Consider the following 18766-nt stretch of genomic DNA (forward strand, 5'->3'; position numbering starts at 1 on the left):
AAGGTTCGTAGTTTAAGCGTGTTATAGGTAAGGCAGGGCCGTCTAAAGAGCATCATGGGCCCCGGGGCCAAGTGGTTTTTCTGACGCTCTACCTTGGATGTTATAAAAAATTTCAACCGGATCTCATTTTTTGTGAGGCCACTCTTCTCCTCAGGTGCTCGTGTGGGCCCATGCGTTAAGACGGCACTGAGGTAAGGATCTAATTCCACTTAGAATAAGCAGAAGAAACACCATACATCTATGTCGGGAGCCTACTTTTGTCATCAATGTAAGTACAAAAGAATACGAAAAATTGGTCTTCATAATGACCCTGAATGAAGTTGACTTTATATTCACTTGGAGTAGAGCTCTTTCTCTACTTATTCTGAACAAGACTGTGCTGGAAATTAGTAATTTACGAATGGCTATTCATAATTTAAATTTGGGGGTTGGGGGAACTGAAACCACTGACTTCGTTCGCAATTCTCGCCCGTGTAAGTCTGAGAACATGTACGTATATGGTTGGTATGATCGGTCGTGTTTCCCCCTAACGCACGCCTCCATTGCGGCAGGGATCGCTTTCGCGTGGCCTCTTGGGCCGTTCAAGTATTACGTAAGCAAATTTTTAGCCATTTTTGACCCCCTCCCCCCCTTGTCAGCAAATATGTCGTCATCAGCTCTGCCCCTCTGAATCCTAACGCATATTGGTGGGATCAGAGACGTACACGGGGGCCCCTTCCCCCCAAAGATCGAACCTGGTTTCTCCCGATGAGAGTCCCGCACGATGCCCACACGACATCGCCCGTGTGTAGGCGATATGTGGATTAAAGGAGATCGTTGCGTTTAAACGCGCACCCGCTGGAGGATTTAATGAAAGTAACGCACGAAACGGAATACAACAATTTTCAAATAATAAATTGATTGGATAATGTCACTCTGAAAACAGAATTATTTTTGTTTGATAAAATTCCAAGTTAACTTATTATATGTATAATAATTTTTCAGTTATTCTGTATATCTTGGGAAACAATTTAGAACTTGACTTTGTCAAAAGCCTGGAATGTGATCCATTCACATCCGTACAAATGTGGCAAATGGAGAGAGAAATATGTTTCACTCTTATTTGTTTTTACTTTAGCAGAGCGCCGTGAACAAATTTTTCGCGAAGATGAGAACGGAAAATTGTTCTACGCACGCGAAATAACAGAATGTACACCATTGGTCATGGTTATTACCACTCTACGTATAGGACAGCATTCCTCAGAGTGTGCGTCGCGACGACTTTGATATATTGATATATATATGCCCATTCATGCTTTGCAGTGGTTCTTTTATGAATCCACAATATCTACTAAACTATTCTGGAGAGTCACAGACGAACTCCGAATAAAACAATGAAGCTGCGAGTGGCAAAAGTTTGAGAACCACTGGTACTGGAGGAACAGCCCCCCCCCCCCCCCACCTCTCCTTTTCGATTATAAAGGACTTTTTTTTTTTCACAGCACCATAAACCCAACGGAAAAACGACTTTTTTGAGACTCCTCTACCAATTTACATACTTATTCTCGAAAATTGCAACATGAGCAAATTGTCGTGAAGCATCTTGGCCGTGCTCGGGTGGGCCCATGCGTTAAGACGATATTGGGTGAAATCAGTCATGGCACAACGTAAATTTAGGCCTTAAATAAGAGCACTCACGAAAACTTGCTGTAACGGGGCTACATCACCGAGGCTTTGATTACATTAGAATAAATACTTAGGAAATCCTCTGCAAACATCATCAAAAGAAAACTTGGCTTTCGAATTGTTCTCGGGGAACTTAATACATTCACTATAGGCATAACAAAGACGTCATGCGGTGCGTATACTTGGTGGGAACAGCGAGTATGATGAACAGAACGAGTGGCCAAAAACAAAGTCACCGTATGTACCTGCAACAATCATTAGTAGGAAGTGTTTCACGGTACCTTCTACGAGCGCCCGAGTGGCGTGGTTGTAAGCTGCTCGTCTACCATCTTAAAAGTTGCTGTCACGGTCCTGGAATCAAAACCGAGGGAGGATATAGAGATAAGCTATTGTTACGATCTGTAGACGATAGATGGCGCGATTTGTTCGATGGCTCTCAGAAATATCGAAATCGGTTGATACCGGTTTCGATTTGGCGGAAATGACTGCGATTGGTGTGGGAACATTCTAGAAAGTCCAGCCCCTCCAGACATTGGATCAACCCCTCCGTACGGTGGCGCCGCCGACTTGGAAACTGTAAAATATAATTTTGTATAACATTCTTTTTCTCGAAGTTCCCTCCCTGGTTATAAATAGTGTGCCGCTCACAAGATGGCAGGCTAAAAGAGACTCGAATAGAGAGATTCGATGAACAGTCAGTTGTGTTTAAACTTTGCGAGAAAGTTGTTTGCTCTCTGATTAGCGTGTAAATTGCTGTTCTGTAAATAAATCTGTGTTTGTCCATCGAACCGCTTCTTATTTTGCAATCTCGAAGTCTTGTGGAAAATTATCCGGAACAATATTTTCCCTAACCAAAACCCCCAACAGCCTTCATTACCAAACCATCTCATTAATAGCAGTAAATTGCAATATGGCGAGAGTTTGTGTTTGGTGAAGTAGTAGCAGGTACTCTCAAGCACAAATGTTTGAGGAATGGGTGGACGTGATCGGTAGTCTGGAAAGGGGATAAAAGAGTTTTACCCATCGGGCGTTCACACCATGAATGTGCTCTGATAGAGTCAGCAACGTTGCACGACATCAAAATAGAGTATCTGAGCATATTTCATCTTTCTCCATCAATGAATATTGGCTTCTCTGATGGTATGTTTAAAATAAATTTAGTCGACGTCAGTCAAATACAGTATTAGCATTAAAGTATGAAATATCACTTTCCTGGTGTGAGGACCACCATTCATTAAAATGATAAGAAATTCTTATTCTGCCATATAGAGCCGTTTGGAAAGGAAATATATATATGCTCGTGCAACTACACAGAACTCAAGAGAATGATAACAGCCTAAAATGATGAGAAATGTTAGTTTTCGATTACATATCATAATTTATAATCGTCAAAATGGTTTTTTTAGAAGTGGTTCTCATTAATTTATACTACGTAGATATTCAAATCCATCTTCTTTTTTATTTAAAATCAGATATAAAATATGGAGGAGCGTGTAAATTGAATCGATTCACAATCTGTAGATTTGGTTATTCGAAGAGTACTGACATCGAGTACATTCGATACCTTTTTGGATTGTATATAGATTAAGAGTTATACTTATATAGGCACCATTACTTTTAATATCGGCGAAGTATTTTTATAGAGGTCGATATCAATAACGAAAATATATGAATGTTTAGAACCAGCTGCACAAGCAAGATTTTGCTACTTGACAGCTCACAAGTATATTCACTCCATTCTGTCTGTTCTTGTACATATTCCGATGACCACAACTCTTATAAAATTGAAAAGCAGGAGCAGATCCGGGTGATCACCCGGATACAGGCGGAGGAGGTAAAGTTCGTCAAGTGACGACATGCGTTGTTTATTATAAACAATTTTCTGCAAGTTTAGTGCTGAGAAAATACAATAACACATCGTCGTCCCCACCCTTATGCCACAAACATAAATGTGCAAATTTCGAGGAATTTGGTGAGCGACGTTTGAATGTTCACTCTACCCATGTTACTCTATGGATTTTTTTTTCCTTTGAAATATTTTGTAAATATACACGTATATTTATTTACGATATATATTTGTATATAACGTTGTTATTTCCAGTACGAGCCAAGTCGGCTTCTTGATAATCTCCCCCCCCCCCCCGTTTCATGTATAGCATTGTTTTCTTGAAGATTAATATACATCGATTGATCTGAAGGGGAAAAAATGTGTCTCAATATAGAACATACAGCTACATTACACATTACAGCTACTTAAAAGCCAGTCCGGCATCCTAAGTAAATCCACAAGATTTGTCGCTTTGCCGGAATCTCTTGACGTACAAGCTTCATCTGCACCGCTTCATACAGTCAAGGCTAGTTTTTACGAACTGGAATACAGTGAATCCCTGCTTATAATGTTCCCCATTCAGAATATTTTCCCGCTCGGTACGACTTATTTTCGTGATCCCAACTCTAACTCATCATCGACAACCATTTTCAATCCAATGCTGGATTGGATGAAGGTCTCCTCTGAATTTTTCCATTTTGCTCCGTCTGATGCTTTAGCCTTCCAATTGACTCCAGCCACTTTTCTCATCTCGTCGATCCATCTTGTGTAGGGATGCCTTCTCTTAGCCAAATGTGGCCCACCACCTCAATCCTCATTTTGCAAAAGTGAACTAAGGGGTACATTTTTAGATCACTCAACTGAGACCGGATCCCTCGAGTGACCTGCGGCACAGTTCTGGAATACCAGATTACTTGAAGGATCTGCGGAAGTGGCTATCGGCAGTAATTACACATTGTAGTAGAACTACACATTATTTGCCCATTTGTACGGTCATCTGCTGCTGACTAGAAGAACAAAACTGATATTAGTGACTTTAAATGAGTTTTAATATGATTTTTGATCTCATCAAGAATGATTTAATGTTTAAATTTGTGTTTTTTGAGTAAAACATATCTGAAATATTCAAAAATTTTCGTGGTTAACTTAAAAATAAGTTAATTAAATACATATATTAGTTAAAATTCATAATTCTACCGCTGCATGCGGAATGCAAGGAGATTCGCGCCGAGTCCTGTTTTCAAACAGGACTCGGTGCGAATCTCCTTGCATTCCGCATTCATCTTGTGTGGTAGGATTTTGTCCGTTAATTATTATTGTTGCGAGCTCTATGTGTGTGAGCTATTTCACATCATCTTAACTGGCTATAAGAATTGTTCAAGTCGCTTCCACGCGCAGGGAATTCCAGAATGTGCACCAATGGTCAGTGAATATTGCTGTTCCATGCTGGAGAAATCGTTCCCTTTTGGGGTTTCGGATTTGCTGCCTTTTGGGGACGGGGTGGGGGTTGAAGGTTGCTTACGTCATCAACCACCCTTTCGGAAGATATGAAATATTCTGCTGACAAGCATGAAATAAAATTATCATTTATTTTGTATTTCAATATAAAATCCGTAGAATTCACTCACACAGAAAATGATTTATTTTCAAGAATTCATAGAAACTTATATGATACCATTATTTTTTTGTTTTTTCGTGCTATAAATTTACAATAGAATGGCTCGTGTAAAGTCTACCTTGTGGGCCAACCAAAGGTCCCAGCCTATTGACCCTGCACCGCCAAGTTGCCTCAGCCTAGTTACGGGCCTGCCACTTCCGTTTCTTAATAGTGGGTCTGAAAGGGATAATTTCAAATGAAGTTAATAAGTTTTACAAGATATACGGAAGACTGGATGTTGTGAAGATATTTATTATTTGAGATGTTAATTTTTTTAAGGAAGGAAAAAACTCATCTCTGCCTCTACCGGGAGTCGAACCCGGGTCCCTCGATTGCCGGACGAGTGCTCTGACCACTAAGAGATGAGTTTTTTCCTTCCTTAAAAAAATTAACATCTCAAATAATAAATATCTTCACAACATCCAGTCTTCCGTATATCTTGTATTAACAAGTGGAGAGCGACATTCATGTCATATTTAATAAGTTTTGTAAATATGAGAGAAATCACACGTAAATATCACTTTAATTTACTCGCTTTTATTATCCCTTTAGCTCATACGTGATGCGTGCACTTCACGTATTCTACCATAAAAATTGAATTCAAATAAGTATGAAGAAGTTAGAGGTCCTCCGTGATGAGTATCCTGCGTAAATGCGTGATATTTTGTTTTTTTTAATGTTTTTAAATCTCTTAATCAAATCAAACAAGTTGGTTGTTGTATTAGCAGCATTCCCAATCTAGGAAGAAAACTTTTCCGACTTTTTCGTCCCTTTATATCCAACCTTAGGAGGGGGGGGGGTGCGGGGGTGATGGGGAGGATCACATCACTGAGAGCCTGATAATATGGGAGAATGAATCTGTCCCGTATTTTACGGGACGTAGGTTAATGCCCGTAACCGCCTTAAGTCGGCCCAGATAGGGGGTATGGGTATGTTTTGGTGGGCTTTTGTCACCATCGGGGAAGACGATGAAAGCTCTTGTCAGAGGCGGGAACGGAAAAGACAACTGCAACGCCCTATCAATGGGATTTTAAAACGAAAAGTACAGAGTGGAGGTTGCATTATTTTTTCGCGGTGTTGGCGACCTTTTTCGAAAAGACAAAAACTCATAGTTTAAAAAAATTGATTCCAGATGGCAGCATTACACAGAAACAAACTTCACGGAAGGTTCAATATACATACACACACATTCCAACATGTACCAATTCGTTAGAAGTTCCGCAGAGGAATATGGATGAGGTGCATGTGTACATGTTTTTGAAAGACTGTTCTTTGAATAATAATGATAGTGAAAAACTTTAGAATCCCACGAAATAAACCTGCAAATACCGAGGGACGACTGTGCAACCCCTTGCAACATGAATTACGTATCTGAGTCCTCCATTTTATTAATTTACTTTTCTAATTAAAAGTATGTCTCTAGAATCAATGGTTTACCCGTAAAATGCGGCAAAGGGAATATTATGGAATCATCCTGTATATATATTGGATTAGACACTACATGACGGTGTGCGTGACTACATCGTCCTATCACGTCAAAGTACGAGCTGAAGATCGCTCAGGAAGTTGGAAAAAGTACTCCTCAATAATCCCATCGACTGCAACAAAATACACGATACGATGACTTTTCTGGAACAACACGACGACCTCCTCATCAGAAGGCAGAGGGACTCGCTTGAGGATACCGAAGACCAGCCCTACGACGCCGAACCACGTCAAGTGAGATATTGCACAAGACTGCTGCGAAGAAAGTTGCAAATATGGCAAGCACATCCGCGGGGGACAGTGATCTGTGCTGTGACTTTTCGCGCGCGTGTGTATATTGATAAGGTTGTATACTGTGATGTAGCGCGCTGCTCTGGTGAATGCTAGCTAGATTCTGGTTCTGATTCAACTGAGTCTGACATTTTTTTTTCTCCAATCTCATTTTGCTCTGTGCATATGTTTTAATGTGTGCAATATTATAATATGTGTTTTGTGGCAATCGAAAGTGTATGCAAAAGGTGCAGGTAATATACGCGTACAATGTACACAAATTGGAATATAAGAGTTGTAGTAGGCTATGTGTATTAATATCAACGTGTCAATATTTGAGAGTTTGTGTGCCGAGGTAGGACGGGCTGGACTGATTTGCGCCAGTATTTTTCAGCCAGTGAATGTAATACTGAAAAGTGCTACAACACTGTATTTTTGTTGCTGTTATTATTATTATTTTTTTTTTTTTTTTCATATGCAAGACACCTCAGCGGCACTAAATGTCTGCTCGCGAAATGTTATTGGTGCTTCCTGGGGTAAAAAAAATAGGTGGTTTATTTATTTATTTATTTTATAATAATTATTTTTTTTTATACCTCCAACACACACAATCGAGTCTGATATCAGGCTCTCCGAGACCGTCCATCCCTTTGGGAAAGAGCGCAAACCATCCCAAGATAGTCTCTGGGCGGTCATGTCTGTCTGTATATTGGATTTTTTTTTCAAAAGGAAATATAAATCAAAGTGCCAACAATATATCACTGCTTTAAATGTAAAAATTTGGGAAATAACCAAAATTTGATCCATAATCGGTAATCACCCGAATAGTCGGGATTTGTTATGTCCTACTGCATTTATAACTATAGATCATTAAAAGAATCGATTCTCATAAATTCATGTTGATTAAAAATCACTCATCGATCACCGTCTTACTGAAGATCAACCAAAACTATGTTGTGTTCGCACTCGACACCCAAAATTCGAGCAAGCGCACATCTCAATGGCGACGTTCCCGCCTTGTTTGATAACAACGTGTCAGATCAACGCAACTTTTTCTTTCACACTTTCACTCTCAACAAACAGATTTACGATAAGATAGTAAAGACAAAAACCGCGTGTAGACGCGAAATACGTTTCAAGCTTTTCAAAATGCAAAATAATTTACTCCTTGAAGATTCCTGACACAGTTTTATTTCGGAATTAGTTCACAAATAACCTTCCACTCACCGATTTCATTCGTATTAAGAAAATAAAAACATAATTTTGATTGTAATCGCTTTGAACTTCGGACTGGAGTCTTCTTCTCTTCGGAGCTCATCGCTACTTTTAACGAGAAAAGAAAAATGGGAGGAATCAAAGATCTACGCCATCGTATATCGAGAGTGATGATTCTACCGTTTTTCGTCGATTGATTAGAGTAAGATACTCGGTATCCAAAAGGAACAAGGGGGGAATGACGCATTATCCAAAGAGAGAAGTGGTCAATCATCTGCACTCGTTTTTTCAGACCATTTAGATGCTACAAAGAAACTCCTTCCAAAGATCAACAATTCTTTTTTTTGCCGTCCTATCTATGAACTCTGTGGGTTTGTGTGTGTGTGTGTGATGATGATGATCCATCGCCGCTTTCATCTCTTGTTGCGGACGATCCAGTTCCTACTGGCGATCGACTCGGTGCTTCTGCTGCTGCTACCGACAGCGGGATCCGCGAGTCGCGTCGACCACGAACTTCACCTGGAGAATTTGAGAACGAAAGCTCTGTCCCAGTATCATAGACATCGCCAGACGGCGTGGAGGCAATGTTCCGACCAACCGATACCGTCCATCGCGTCTTCGTCCAACGGTCGCCCGTCGCCGGCGTCGTCCTCGCCGTCTCTGGCGGAGTCGAAATCTCAACGGGGTCGCAGGGCTGCCGGGGCGAAGTCATCGGACACCGCTATCTATGTGTCATCTAGCAGGGGGCAGTGGGCCGGCCCTGATAAGAGCATTCCCGACCATATCTTTTCCGTGTCCCTGTGGTGCAAACCGGACGGAGGTCAGCTGTCACCAGCTGTCATACTAGGTCTGTGTGTACATTTCTTTTATTTTTCCTCTACTAAATACGACTACAATCGCAATATTTTGTATTTAGAGATTAGATGTGGACGGTGCGTTTTTTTAAACTAAACAAGCATATCTGTGACATTATACCGAAGAGAGGTTCCACACCAGCAGAGCTCTGCACAATATCATAGCGCAAAAATCGGTTTTGAGGTGACCTGAGCATAATCTGCCATTTAAATCAAAAGCTTTGTTCTAGCCCCGCCTCAAATCCGGTTTTCAAGCTGCGGTACTTTGCAGAGTTCTGCTGGTGTTTATCCGTTTTAGAGTTCTGTTATCGATTTTTGTAGAGGCTCGAGATCTGTGCATTCCTTTTCCCGAACGAGGATGGAGTTTCGGTTTGCACGATCCAGAAACTTCAGGAGAAAAGGATCTGAGACTGTCCTTCAGCCTTCATTCGTGGTCCAGGCTTCGATCCACGACGTTGACCAGTCCGCTGCCGTTGGCGAGTGAACAATGGACGCAACTGGCGGCGACCTTCGACGGAGAAGTCGCCAGGTTCTATCAGAACGGAGTTCAAGTAAGTTCAGTTCTTGCTGTATTCAGAAACTCCGCTCTTTTTCTTACTACGCCATCCTGTATGTACGATACGAAACACTTTCGATCTTCCCAGAGACATCGGTATTCAAAGCTGATTTTCTCAATAATAAATAATCTGAACACAATGGTAGCGCCTGGTATGATTCTTGCGTTGCTGGCTCACATTAGATTCCAACACAGAGATTCAAACAGCATTCTTTTATACAACTACGGCCTTTTTAATGTCTGAGGCCCACGAATGTTTCATTTGCAATGCGTTACAGATGGCGCCACCAGTAGAACACGAATATGAGGGTGCGAGTGTTGCAGTGGTAAGATGCTCTTCCACTACCATGACGGCGAACATCACGTCTGCGGGTTCGATCCCGAGTAAGAGCATTGATATGACATTTCCCTACCGGACCTGAGACGATCACCGATAGATGGCGCTTCTGAATATTCTTTCGTTCAAAGTTCCCTTCAAGACAAGCTGCAGAAGTACAGGGTGTCCAGACCCAATTTTAAAGTAACCTACAGGCGAAACCAGTCATCATTTGTGGAGGACTTCACGAAGTGATGGGGATTTGTTTCAGAATTTGAATTAATGTACTGGGATGTGACTGGAGTTTGTGTGCGCTAAAATAGCAGTAGAGAACGAATAATTCTGACGACATAAATGCATAAAGGGGGGGGGGGCACACATACACTCAGGTCACACGTTGCAGCTTTTATATATATATATATATATATTAACAATATAAATCACATTTGTGACTGACTGACTGACTGAGGTAGATACATTTTGTTGTTGTTTGTTCGGAACATCGAACTCAATTTCTATCTGCTAACAATATGGAATGTAACAAATTTTCCGATAGATGACGACACTTTCCAAAACATTTTGTCACCAGCTTTCGTTTTTTCCTGATTTTAGCTCGATGCGCGGATGTTTTATTCTTCTAATGTTGGTGTGCATGGGAACTACCTCCCCCCCCCCCTACTACTACTACTCCAACTTAGGCCTACTCTACTTCCGTACATTGTGCCTCGTAAAAATTTCTGCGGAATTTCCAACGAATCGAATGCATGCCAGAAGGTGTGTTTGTGTGCGTATGGGCCCCTAACGTATTTATGTTGTCTGAGTTGCATTTGTTTCGTGTTCTTGCTAGCGCTGCCATCTAGCTTCCGTATTTTGGATTGAAGAGGGGAAACGCTTGAATTTTTCCCTTTATGCAAGCACCGTATTCCCCAGCATTGTCAGGCATGGATGGATCTTACAATTCGAAGAAAGGAAAAGTTCAAATCAAAACCAATTTTATTGTCTGCTCTCTACGGAGAGACTTTTTCAAATGGGAAGACTGTCTCGCGCATTCGCACCTCAATGTTAGAAAACCGCAGAAAACCAACTTGGGACTTACCTAGATCAAGAATATCTGACGTTTTCTTGTGATCATTTGGTTTATGAAATTCGACTTCGGAAAATTATTATTATTGTATACCTTTGAAAAGCGTAATAATTTCTTCATCCCATTCCTATACAGGACCCCGATGGAAAGCTAGCGCTTGCAGGAATTTATTACAAGCAAAGTAGAAACACAAAGGCAACAAGATGCAAATTGTCCACCGAGGTGGCTACTACTACTACTTAACCATAACACCAAACATGACTCCCGCTCTATATAAGCGGATTACCTTGCTGCTGGGCCATGCTGGAAGAACTCTGCTGGCATTCGGGCCCGATGAGCATCCCCCGACTCGCAAGCCACCGGCGCGCCCCCGCCGTAACCCCAATCCATTCCAAGCAGCAGCAGCCACAGTCCGGGAAGCACCTGGAAACCCCATATGGCATTGATATTTATTCTGAGCTTTTTTGCTCTGCGACACCCATCCTCCCAACTAAGTGGTTTTTGTTGAACTACACTGGTGTTGTGGCATCACTGGGGTAATAGCAGCACCTCCTAGAGATAGAAGGCCTCCGCACTGGTTGCCAAGTTCATCTGAAACGTCATTAAGACTACCCAGCAAGTTTTCCACAATTTGAACCACGGCATCCTATTTCGTTTCTTCTTATTTTGGCGTAGAATTTTCCTGGTTAGCTCACAAATACTGCATGGTGATTGGACTAAAATGGACTATACTTGCTGACGTCACGAGCAGCGTGCGGAGGTATTCTATCTCTAGGATGTGCTGATAATAGGTGTTGTGGAGGCACTGCACACTGGCTTCATTGTGGCTTAGCCTGATGACCCAAATTGAATTTTTTTATCTTCTCGCATACATTCACTTTTACCCTAACATTAAACAGTCTTTCTTTCCCCGTCTTCATAGACCTTCCTAATCAATTTGTATGAAGACGGTCATACAAATGACGGCCTGAGGTCTGGGCCACTTCTAGAAATTCAATTCTGATCTGATTAGAATTTTATCATCAGTGACAAAACTGTTTCCCAAAGTGATGTAAATAATTTATACTTATAATATAATATAATATAATACTTGCCGCTGTGGTGGTCGAGTGGTCATAATGACGGACTCGCATCGCGGGGACCCGGGTTCGAGCCCCACCGTCATGGTCGACTGAAGTTGGTTTTCTGTGGTTCCCAACTTCAAGGCGCAAATGCGAGTCGATCTCCGTGTTAAAAAGTCTCGCCACAGAGAGCAACAGTCCTAAAAACCGTACCGATATTCATTCATTACACTTCACTCACTTCACTTCTGAGATATAGATGGCAGCACTAAAAAATCATACACAACACTAGATACACACTCAGACTGTTAGGTACACATACTTACACTTCCGGCACAACTCACTAGGTAGTAAATTGCCCATGGCGATAGATCTAAGTTGTGCTCGGCTTGAAAAAAAAAAAAAAGTTGTAATATAATACTGTATTGGTCTAAGTCATGACATTATTCCACTCTTCTGGAGTCAGTGTTGCTGCAGAATTTCTTGACCGTACTCAAAGTCTGAGTTTGCGAAAACAGTTCATGATCATCCGCTAAGAAACTGTTTCCCCTAATTATGCTAATCATCCTCACGCTATCAAAGAAATATACATTGAAACCTCTCAACAACGACACTCGATACAACGATAAATCCTTCTACGACGATATTTTTTTTCAAGTTTTGTTTATAAATGGCTATTCTCCAATGATATAACAATTCTCTATTCTCTCGATATAACGATAACCCTTCTACAACGATAGTTTTTCTCGGTTCACAGAGTATCTTTATATTGAGGTTTCACTGTACTTTCATTAATGTATTGCAATGTAACGTAATAAGAGATTCAGATTTTGAATGTTTCACTTTGATCCATAGGTTGAACGGTAGTAAGTAGTAAACATTCTTTGGTGCAACTCCAGCTGAGCAATGTCAAAATGGGGCATTAAATTACCAAAGGAAGAGTAGAGAAAAACAAAATTTATAAACTTTTATTTGTATTTAACAATTTGTTGTTAACAACTTGGTCGGGGAAAACAAAAAGTCCGACCTCTCGTGGAACTTTTCCAAACTAAATTTGCCCATACAAAAATCCGGATTTTTTTCCCCTCCAACTTCGACTTATCCAAAACATTCGAGAAAAAAAACGAATTAAACAAGAAAAATTTCATCATTAAATTACAGTTAAACCCCCCCCCCCCCAGACGCGATCACCCCTCTTTTACGGACGAATATTTTGTTCCGCCAATTTTCGCACAAGAGAGGTTTTATTCTAGACAGAAAACTCAAGCGGAGTTCGTAAAAGCTCGAATTAACGAAGCTCTACACACACTCTACTCTTGTCATAAGATGGATTCACGGTCGGAAATGCATTTAGGTGCATTTATGCTAGACGGCACCGCAATCATGCATTTATTTAACATAAATGTGCCATTGCTGCACTCTCTAGCGTCTTTACATTTCAATTTCGACGAGTCATCGTATGACAAAAAAAAATCATTGCTTGCGACAGGATCCGAAACGAATAGTTTGCTCCCACCTTTAACCCTTTGCGGTCCTAGTTCGAGTCCCCCAACGACCTAGGACCACATCAGTAAATAACGCTACTCCATTGATTTTACAACCCCCCCCCCCCACCCCGTACGATTAATGAAAGCCCCTGCGAATTCGGTTTTTTAGCAGAACTCACAAGTTATACAAAAAAGACAAAATAACAAAGATCCAGTGGCCCTTCCTCATTGCAGGGCAGGGGAGGAGCTGTAAATTACGAACTGCACAAACACTTATCTATGGCAGAAGGCCTCCACACGAAGATTTCACTGAAGAAGTTCGTCTTACATATAGCCAACGGATATAGCAGGCCGACGCATGCGCCATCTTTACCCTTTCCCTTTTTTGTGGAATATCCAACGGCTATAGGTGAGAGTAAGTTAAGTAAGGCTATAGGTGAGATGACCTTCAATGACGTCACGAGCTTTGCGCGGAGGGCTTCTGCTATAGATGATGTTGACTATACCAACGAAGTGCCGAAAAAACCTCTGCACCACAAAAGGTTGAAAATGTAGAATGAATTCTCCGTGGACTGGTTTAAAGTGTGGTTCCTGACATTAAGCATATACATTTCATCGTGGTATTGACCGAGTAATTTGTCTTAGTCGGAAAGAATGTCGAGAGAATTCATCTAGAAATGCTCATGTAGTGATGACAAAAAAATGATGTGTATGTTAACAGGTAGCCGTTACAAATGATCAAGGAGCGTCGCCTCCAACGAGTCCAGGATGTCGGACGCTATTCATTGGCGGTAACACCGGCCATCACTTTCGCGGGAAGATCGACGACCTGCGAATATGGAACTCGACGTTGCGTCCGGAGACCGTGAGGAGGTTGGCCTTCGGTACGACTTCGGTCTCGGTGCGTAGTCCAAAGCTCCACGACGACTTCGCGAAGATGGACTCTTGGCAGTGGTCCGGCGAACCTCGCGGTTCCGACGCCTACAACTCGGCGACACTGGTGTCATCCGATGCTCCTTCTTCTTCTGGTCCGAGTCCCGTCCAGGCTCGTAGGAATCCGTGCGGTTACACCATCTGCGACAGCCCCGACGTTATCGGTTTCTACAGTGATCACTGGGTGTTGAGGAAATATAAGATATTGAGGTAAGCATCGCTAAAACATTCCTCATCCAAGTCCATTGTTATAGATTTACGACAAACAATTCGCCGACAGAAAAATCACCGCTGGGAAAATTCCCCGACAAAAGTTCGTCACCAGTGAACGAGTGATTGAGTGAGTGAATGTGTGAGTGACAGAATGAGTGGTGAATGAGCTAGTAAATACGCCATTCGGTGAGTGAGTGACCGCATGAGTCCACTTACTCACTTGCTCACCCACTCGATTATTTGCTCACCTCTCACTGACTTACCCCGTAACTTAAACTCGGACTTGAATTCGTAACTTGAACGGGACTCACTTACAGTGCCTGTTTCTCGCATGGGCAAACGAGGGCACGTGGCCAGAGCCCCAAAATCAGCTGCCTTTGTTACTTTAGGCAGAGCCATTCGGTGAGTGAGTGACCGCATGAGTCCACTTACTCACTTGCTCACCCACTCGATTATTTGCTCACCTCTCACTGACTTACCCCGTAACTTAAACTCGGACTTGAATTCGTAACTTGAACGGGACTCACTTACAGTGCCTGTTTCTCGCATGGGCAAACGAGGGCACGTGGCCAGAGCCCCAAAATCAGCTGCCTTTGTTACTTTAGGCAGAGCCATTCGGTGAGTGAGTGACCGCATGAGTCCACTTACTCACTTGCTCACCCACTCGATTATTTGCTCACCTCTCACTGACTTACCCCGTAACTTAAACTCGGACTTGAATTCGTAACTTGAACGGGACTCACTTACAGTGCCTGTTTCTCGCATGGGCAAACGAGGGCACGTGGCCAGAGCTCCAAAATCAGCTGCCTTTGTTACTTTAGGCAGAGCCCACATGCCCCTTCTCCCTGCGTACGGCTCGGCCTTAGAGAAAACTACATATGGGGGGGGGGGGGTAAAACTTATTATTTTTCCGGGCACGAACTCATGAGGACAGGCCTTGCTTACTTACTCACTAGTGCACTCAAATGCTTATCCATTCACTTACTATGTCACTTTTTCGATGAATTGCTTGACGGTTAGGGGCCGTTCAAGTATTATGTCATCATCGATGGGGATGGGGATGGGGGGGGGGGTTCCGATTTGCTGACTTTTGATGACAGGGGGGGAAGGGGGTTTGGATAATGCTTACGTCATCAACCAATTTTTATGAAAATATGAAATATTTTTAATGGCATCTTACTCGGTGCGCCAAAAGAACCTTTCGAAAGAACCTTTAAGTGCCCTACAAAGCCACTTTAGTGATCTCTAAATGTTTCGCGGATTCAAGTGCTCTGGAAATGTGCCACGCATCACTTATATAATCTGAGAATGTCCCGCGGGTAATTTGAGTGATGTAGAACTGGGAGCCATTTAAGTGCTCTAAAACTACGTCACATGTCACTCAAGGGATCTCTAAATGTGTCACAGATCGCTTAAGTGTTCTGGAACTGTGTGTCGGGTCATTTAAGTGATCTGAAAATATGCCACGGGCCGCTTAAATGTTCTGGAATTGTATCACGGGACACTTAAGCGATCTGTGAATGTGCCGTTTAGTTCATTTTTACAAAATTAGGTTTGAAGAGGGCAGGCCGCATCAAGTAACCCCCAGGGCCATATTCGGTCCGCGGGCCAAGGGCCTTCATGTGATTTATCATTATATGGGTTAGAGGGTGGGTCGCAATGAATTTATTAAAGATAAATTTCGAGTTCATAGCCTTCAAATAACATTGAAATTAACAGAAATTGATTATAATTAACAAATAAACGTATTTTCTTCCGAAATTTCAGTGAAAAAATATTTTTTTTGCATTAAAAAAGTAAATTTTTGATTGATCGTGGGGGAGGGGGCACGAGCCCCCTTATGCCCCGTGTACGTTTCTGATCCCACCAATATGCGTTAGGATTCAGAGGGACAGAGCTGATGACGAAATTATGCTGACAAGGAAAGGGGGGGGGGTCACAAAAATGACTAAAAATTTGCTTACGCAATACTTGAACGGCCCCTTACGTTTCCTAGCGGTGAATTGTCATGTCGGTGATGTATTTTCAACGCACGATTGTTATGATAACTATAGAGGCCGGAAGTTCAGCAAAACGCCATAAAGGCCTTTTTTTTCGCCTATTTTCTAACTTTTTTACAAAAATCCCTTTTTTGAAATTTTCCTGCCATAAATGCCTATTTTAACACAGTTACTAGTGGATTTCAGAGGCCGTGGTCTGTAAGACTTGGATATTTTGATCATTGAGAACAAAATAATTGCTGCTTTTGAAACTTTCCCACCAATCAGTATTTAATTATCATTAGAAAGCCGACCCCCAGACCCCTTTAAACGCGAATAAGTGATTTGGGCACTTGGTGTTGCCATACATTAACTTTTCTTGGACCGGATGGTGTATGATTTTGCTTCAGATGAACTCAGTCCATGTTAGAAAAGCAGAGGAAAATTAGAAATTTGTTTCTTCGCATGCTTTACATAACATGACTCGCTCAGTCATCGGCGGCTGTCCCAAGAGGTCAGTCATGGCTCACACAGGTCGGGGTAGGACCAGACAGGGCTCTGGAGCTCATGTAGTTTTGATTTTGTTTTTAACACCATAAATGTGCTGCAAATAGACATGGCTGATTATTTTGCATGCCTATTTGGTATTCAATTAAATTGGCTAGAGTAGCTCTCAGGGGTGTGTGACTGACGCGGCCACACGGGGCCCTCGCGCTTGAAGGATTCCCGCATATGTAGCAATGTAAAAAAAAGTCAATACAACTGTAGAAGAAAGTATAGCTATGATTCAACTATATATAAATAACAACGAGAGAGAGAGAGATACTACAGGGTGATCAGCAAATAAGCCCTTATTTCAAAATTAAATATCTCTACAACAAAGACCAATAGAATTATGCGGTAAACGGTACGTTTATTAGCAAAACTGTAAGAATGTTGTACAGAAATTTCGAAAATTTAGCTTTTTTTTAAATTTTTTAAAATTAAAAATAAAACAAAAACAAAACTGGAGATTTTGGGGTTCCGAAAATCCTCATTTGTGTGAAGAGAAACCACTGCATTCGCCTAAAGTTACTGCATGGGCTGCGGTATGCGCCATGTGTGCTGACAAATTGTTCCAAAATTGAAACGTAACGTTCAGTAGTAATCGTTTCTCGCGCGAAGAAGGGGCCGATAATGCCTCTGGCGCATGGCGCAGCCCATGCAGTAACTTTAGGCGAATGCAGTGGTTTCTCTTCACACAAATTAAGATTTTCTTAACCCCAAAATCTCCAGTTTTTTTTTTCGTTTTTTTTAATTTTAAAAAATTTAAAAAACAACTAAATTTTCGAAATTTCTGTACAACATTCTTACAGTTTTGCTAATAAACGTACCGTTTACCGCATAATTCTATTGATCTTTGTTGTATAGATATTTAATTTTGAAATAATGGGCTTATTCGCTGATCACCCTGTATATGCCAAATACACGGTAGAGTACCAGTATACGGAAATTATTCGCAACTCGAAAAAAGAAGCCTCACAGATAATTTTTCCTACAGGCCCCGCGTCTGGTAATGGTGGCCCTGGAATTTACCTAATCCTCTGAGAGTCCACTAAAGTTTTATTTTCGGCTTGAAATCAATTTTACTTTGATATAATGGAGTTTTTATAACCTTTAAGTGCAACCAATTTTTCAGATAGTTGTTGAACCCTTAATACCTTACAGTTTTTAGTTACTTTTTTTTCTCTTCCCTTCCTTAAATTATAAATGCCTTTTTGAGCACCTATTTCGACCATTTTTAGTGCCTAAACTTCCGGGCTCTAATAATAAAATTCTCTCTCTCATGGCTTTATCCACGTTCTAATGTAAACTTTGCAACTCGGCAGGTACCGTGTGGTGGTCATATCTGATGACGACGGCACAAACCCCACCGTTACCAAAGAGCAAATCAGGAAACAGCACGAATATCTCGTCGAGGTCATGAAACCTTACAATATAACGTGGGAACTCGAAGAAACCAACGTGCGCAACAGGTAAAATGTTAGTGTTAATTTTACAAGGACGTCACCAATTGCTGTGTTGAAATTTCTTTGACTGCTGCTTCCGTTCATATTTGTATCAAAAGAAAAAAAAATCCCGGCCATTTAATGAGAAATTAATACTGGAGAAACCGCGAGACAC

The 18766-nt window shown here is 41.5% G+C and overlaps 1 protein-coding gene across 1 annotated transcript in view; it reads left to right on the top strand.

Annotated features, from left to right (window-relative positions):
- The first annotated feature begins 8489 nt into the window (after window positions 1-8489).
- The window catches only part of LOC149081390 (pappalysin-1-like), a 54103-nt gene continuing 43826 nt past the window's right edge, over window positions 8490-18766 (top strand). Inside the window, exons 1-4 of the mRNA XM_089238208.1 lie at window positions 8490-8967; window positions 9296-9525; window positions 14200-14621; window positions 18472-18618. Coding sequence (XP_089094334.1) covers window positions 8511-8967; window positions 9296-9525; window positions 14200-14621; window positions 18472-18618 — 1256 coding nt within the window. The 5' untranslated portion in view covers window positions 8490-8510. The remainder of the gene's footprint in view (window positions 8968-9295; window positions 9526-14199; window positions 14622-18471; window positions 18619-18766) is intronic.

Source organism: Pholcus phalangioides, unplaced genomic scaffold, assembly GCF_987345545.1.
Source record: "Pholcus phalangioides strain wild (caught in Gottingen) unplaced genomic scaffold, Ppha-v1.0 ptg000010l_1, whole genome shotgun sequence".
Taxonomy (NCBI): Eukaryota; Metazoa; Arthropoda; class Arachnida; order Araneae; family Pholcidae; genus Pholcus; species Pholcus phalangioides.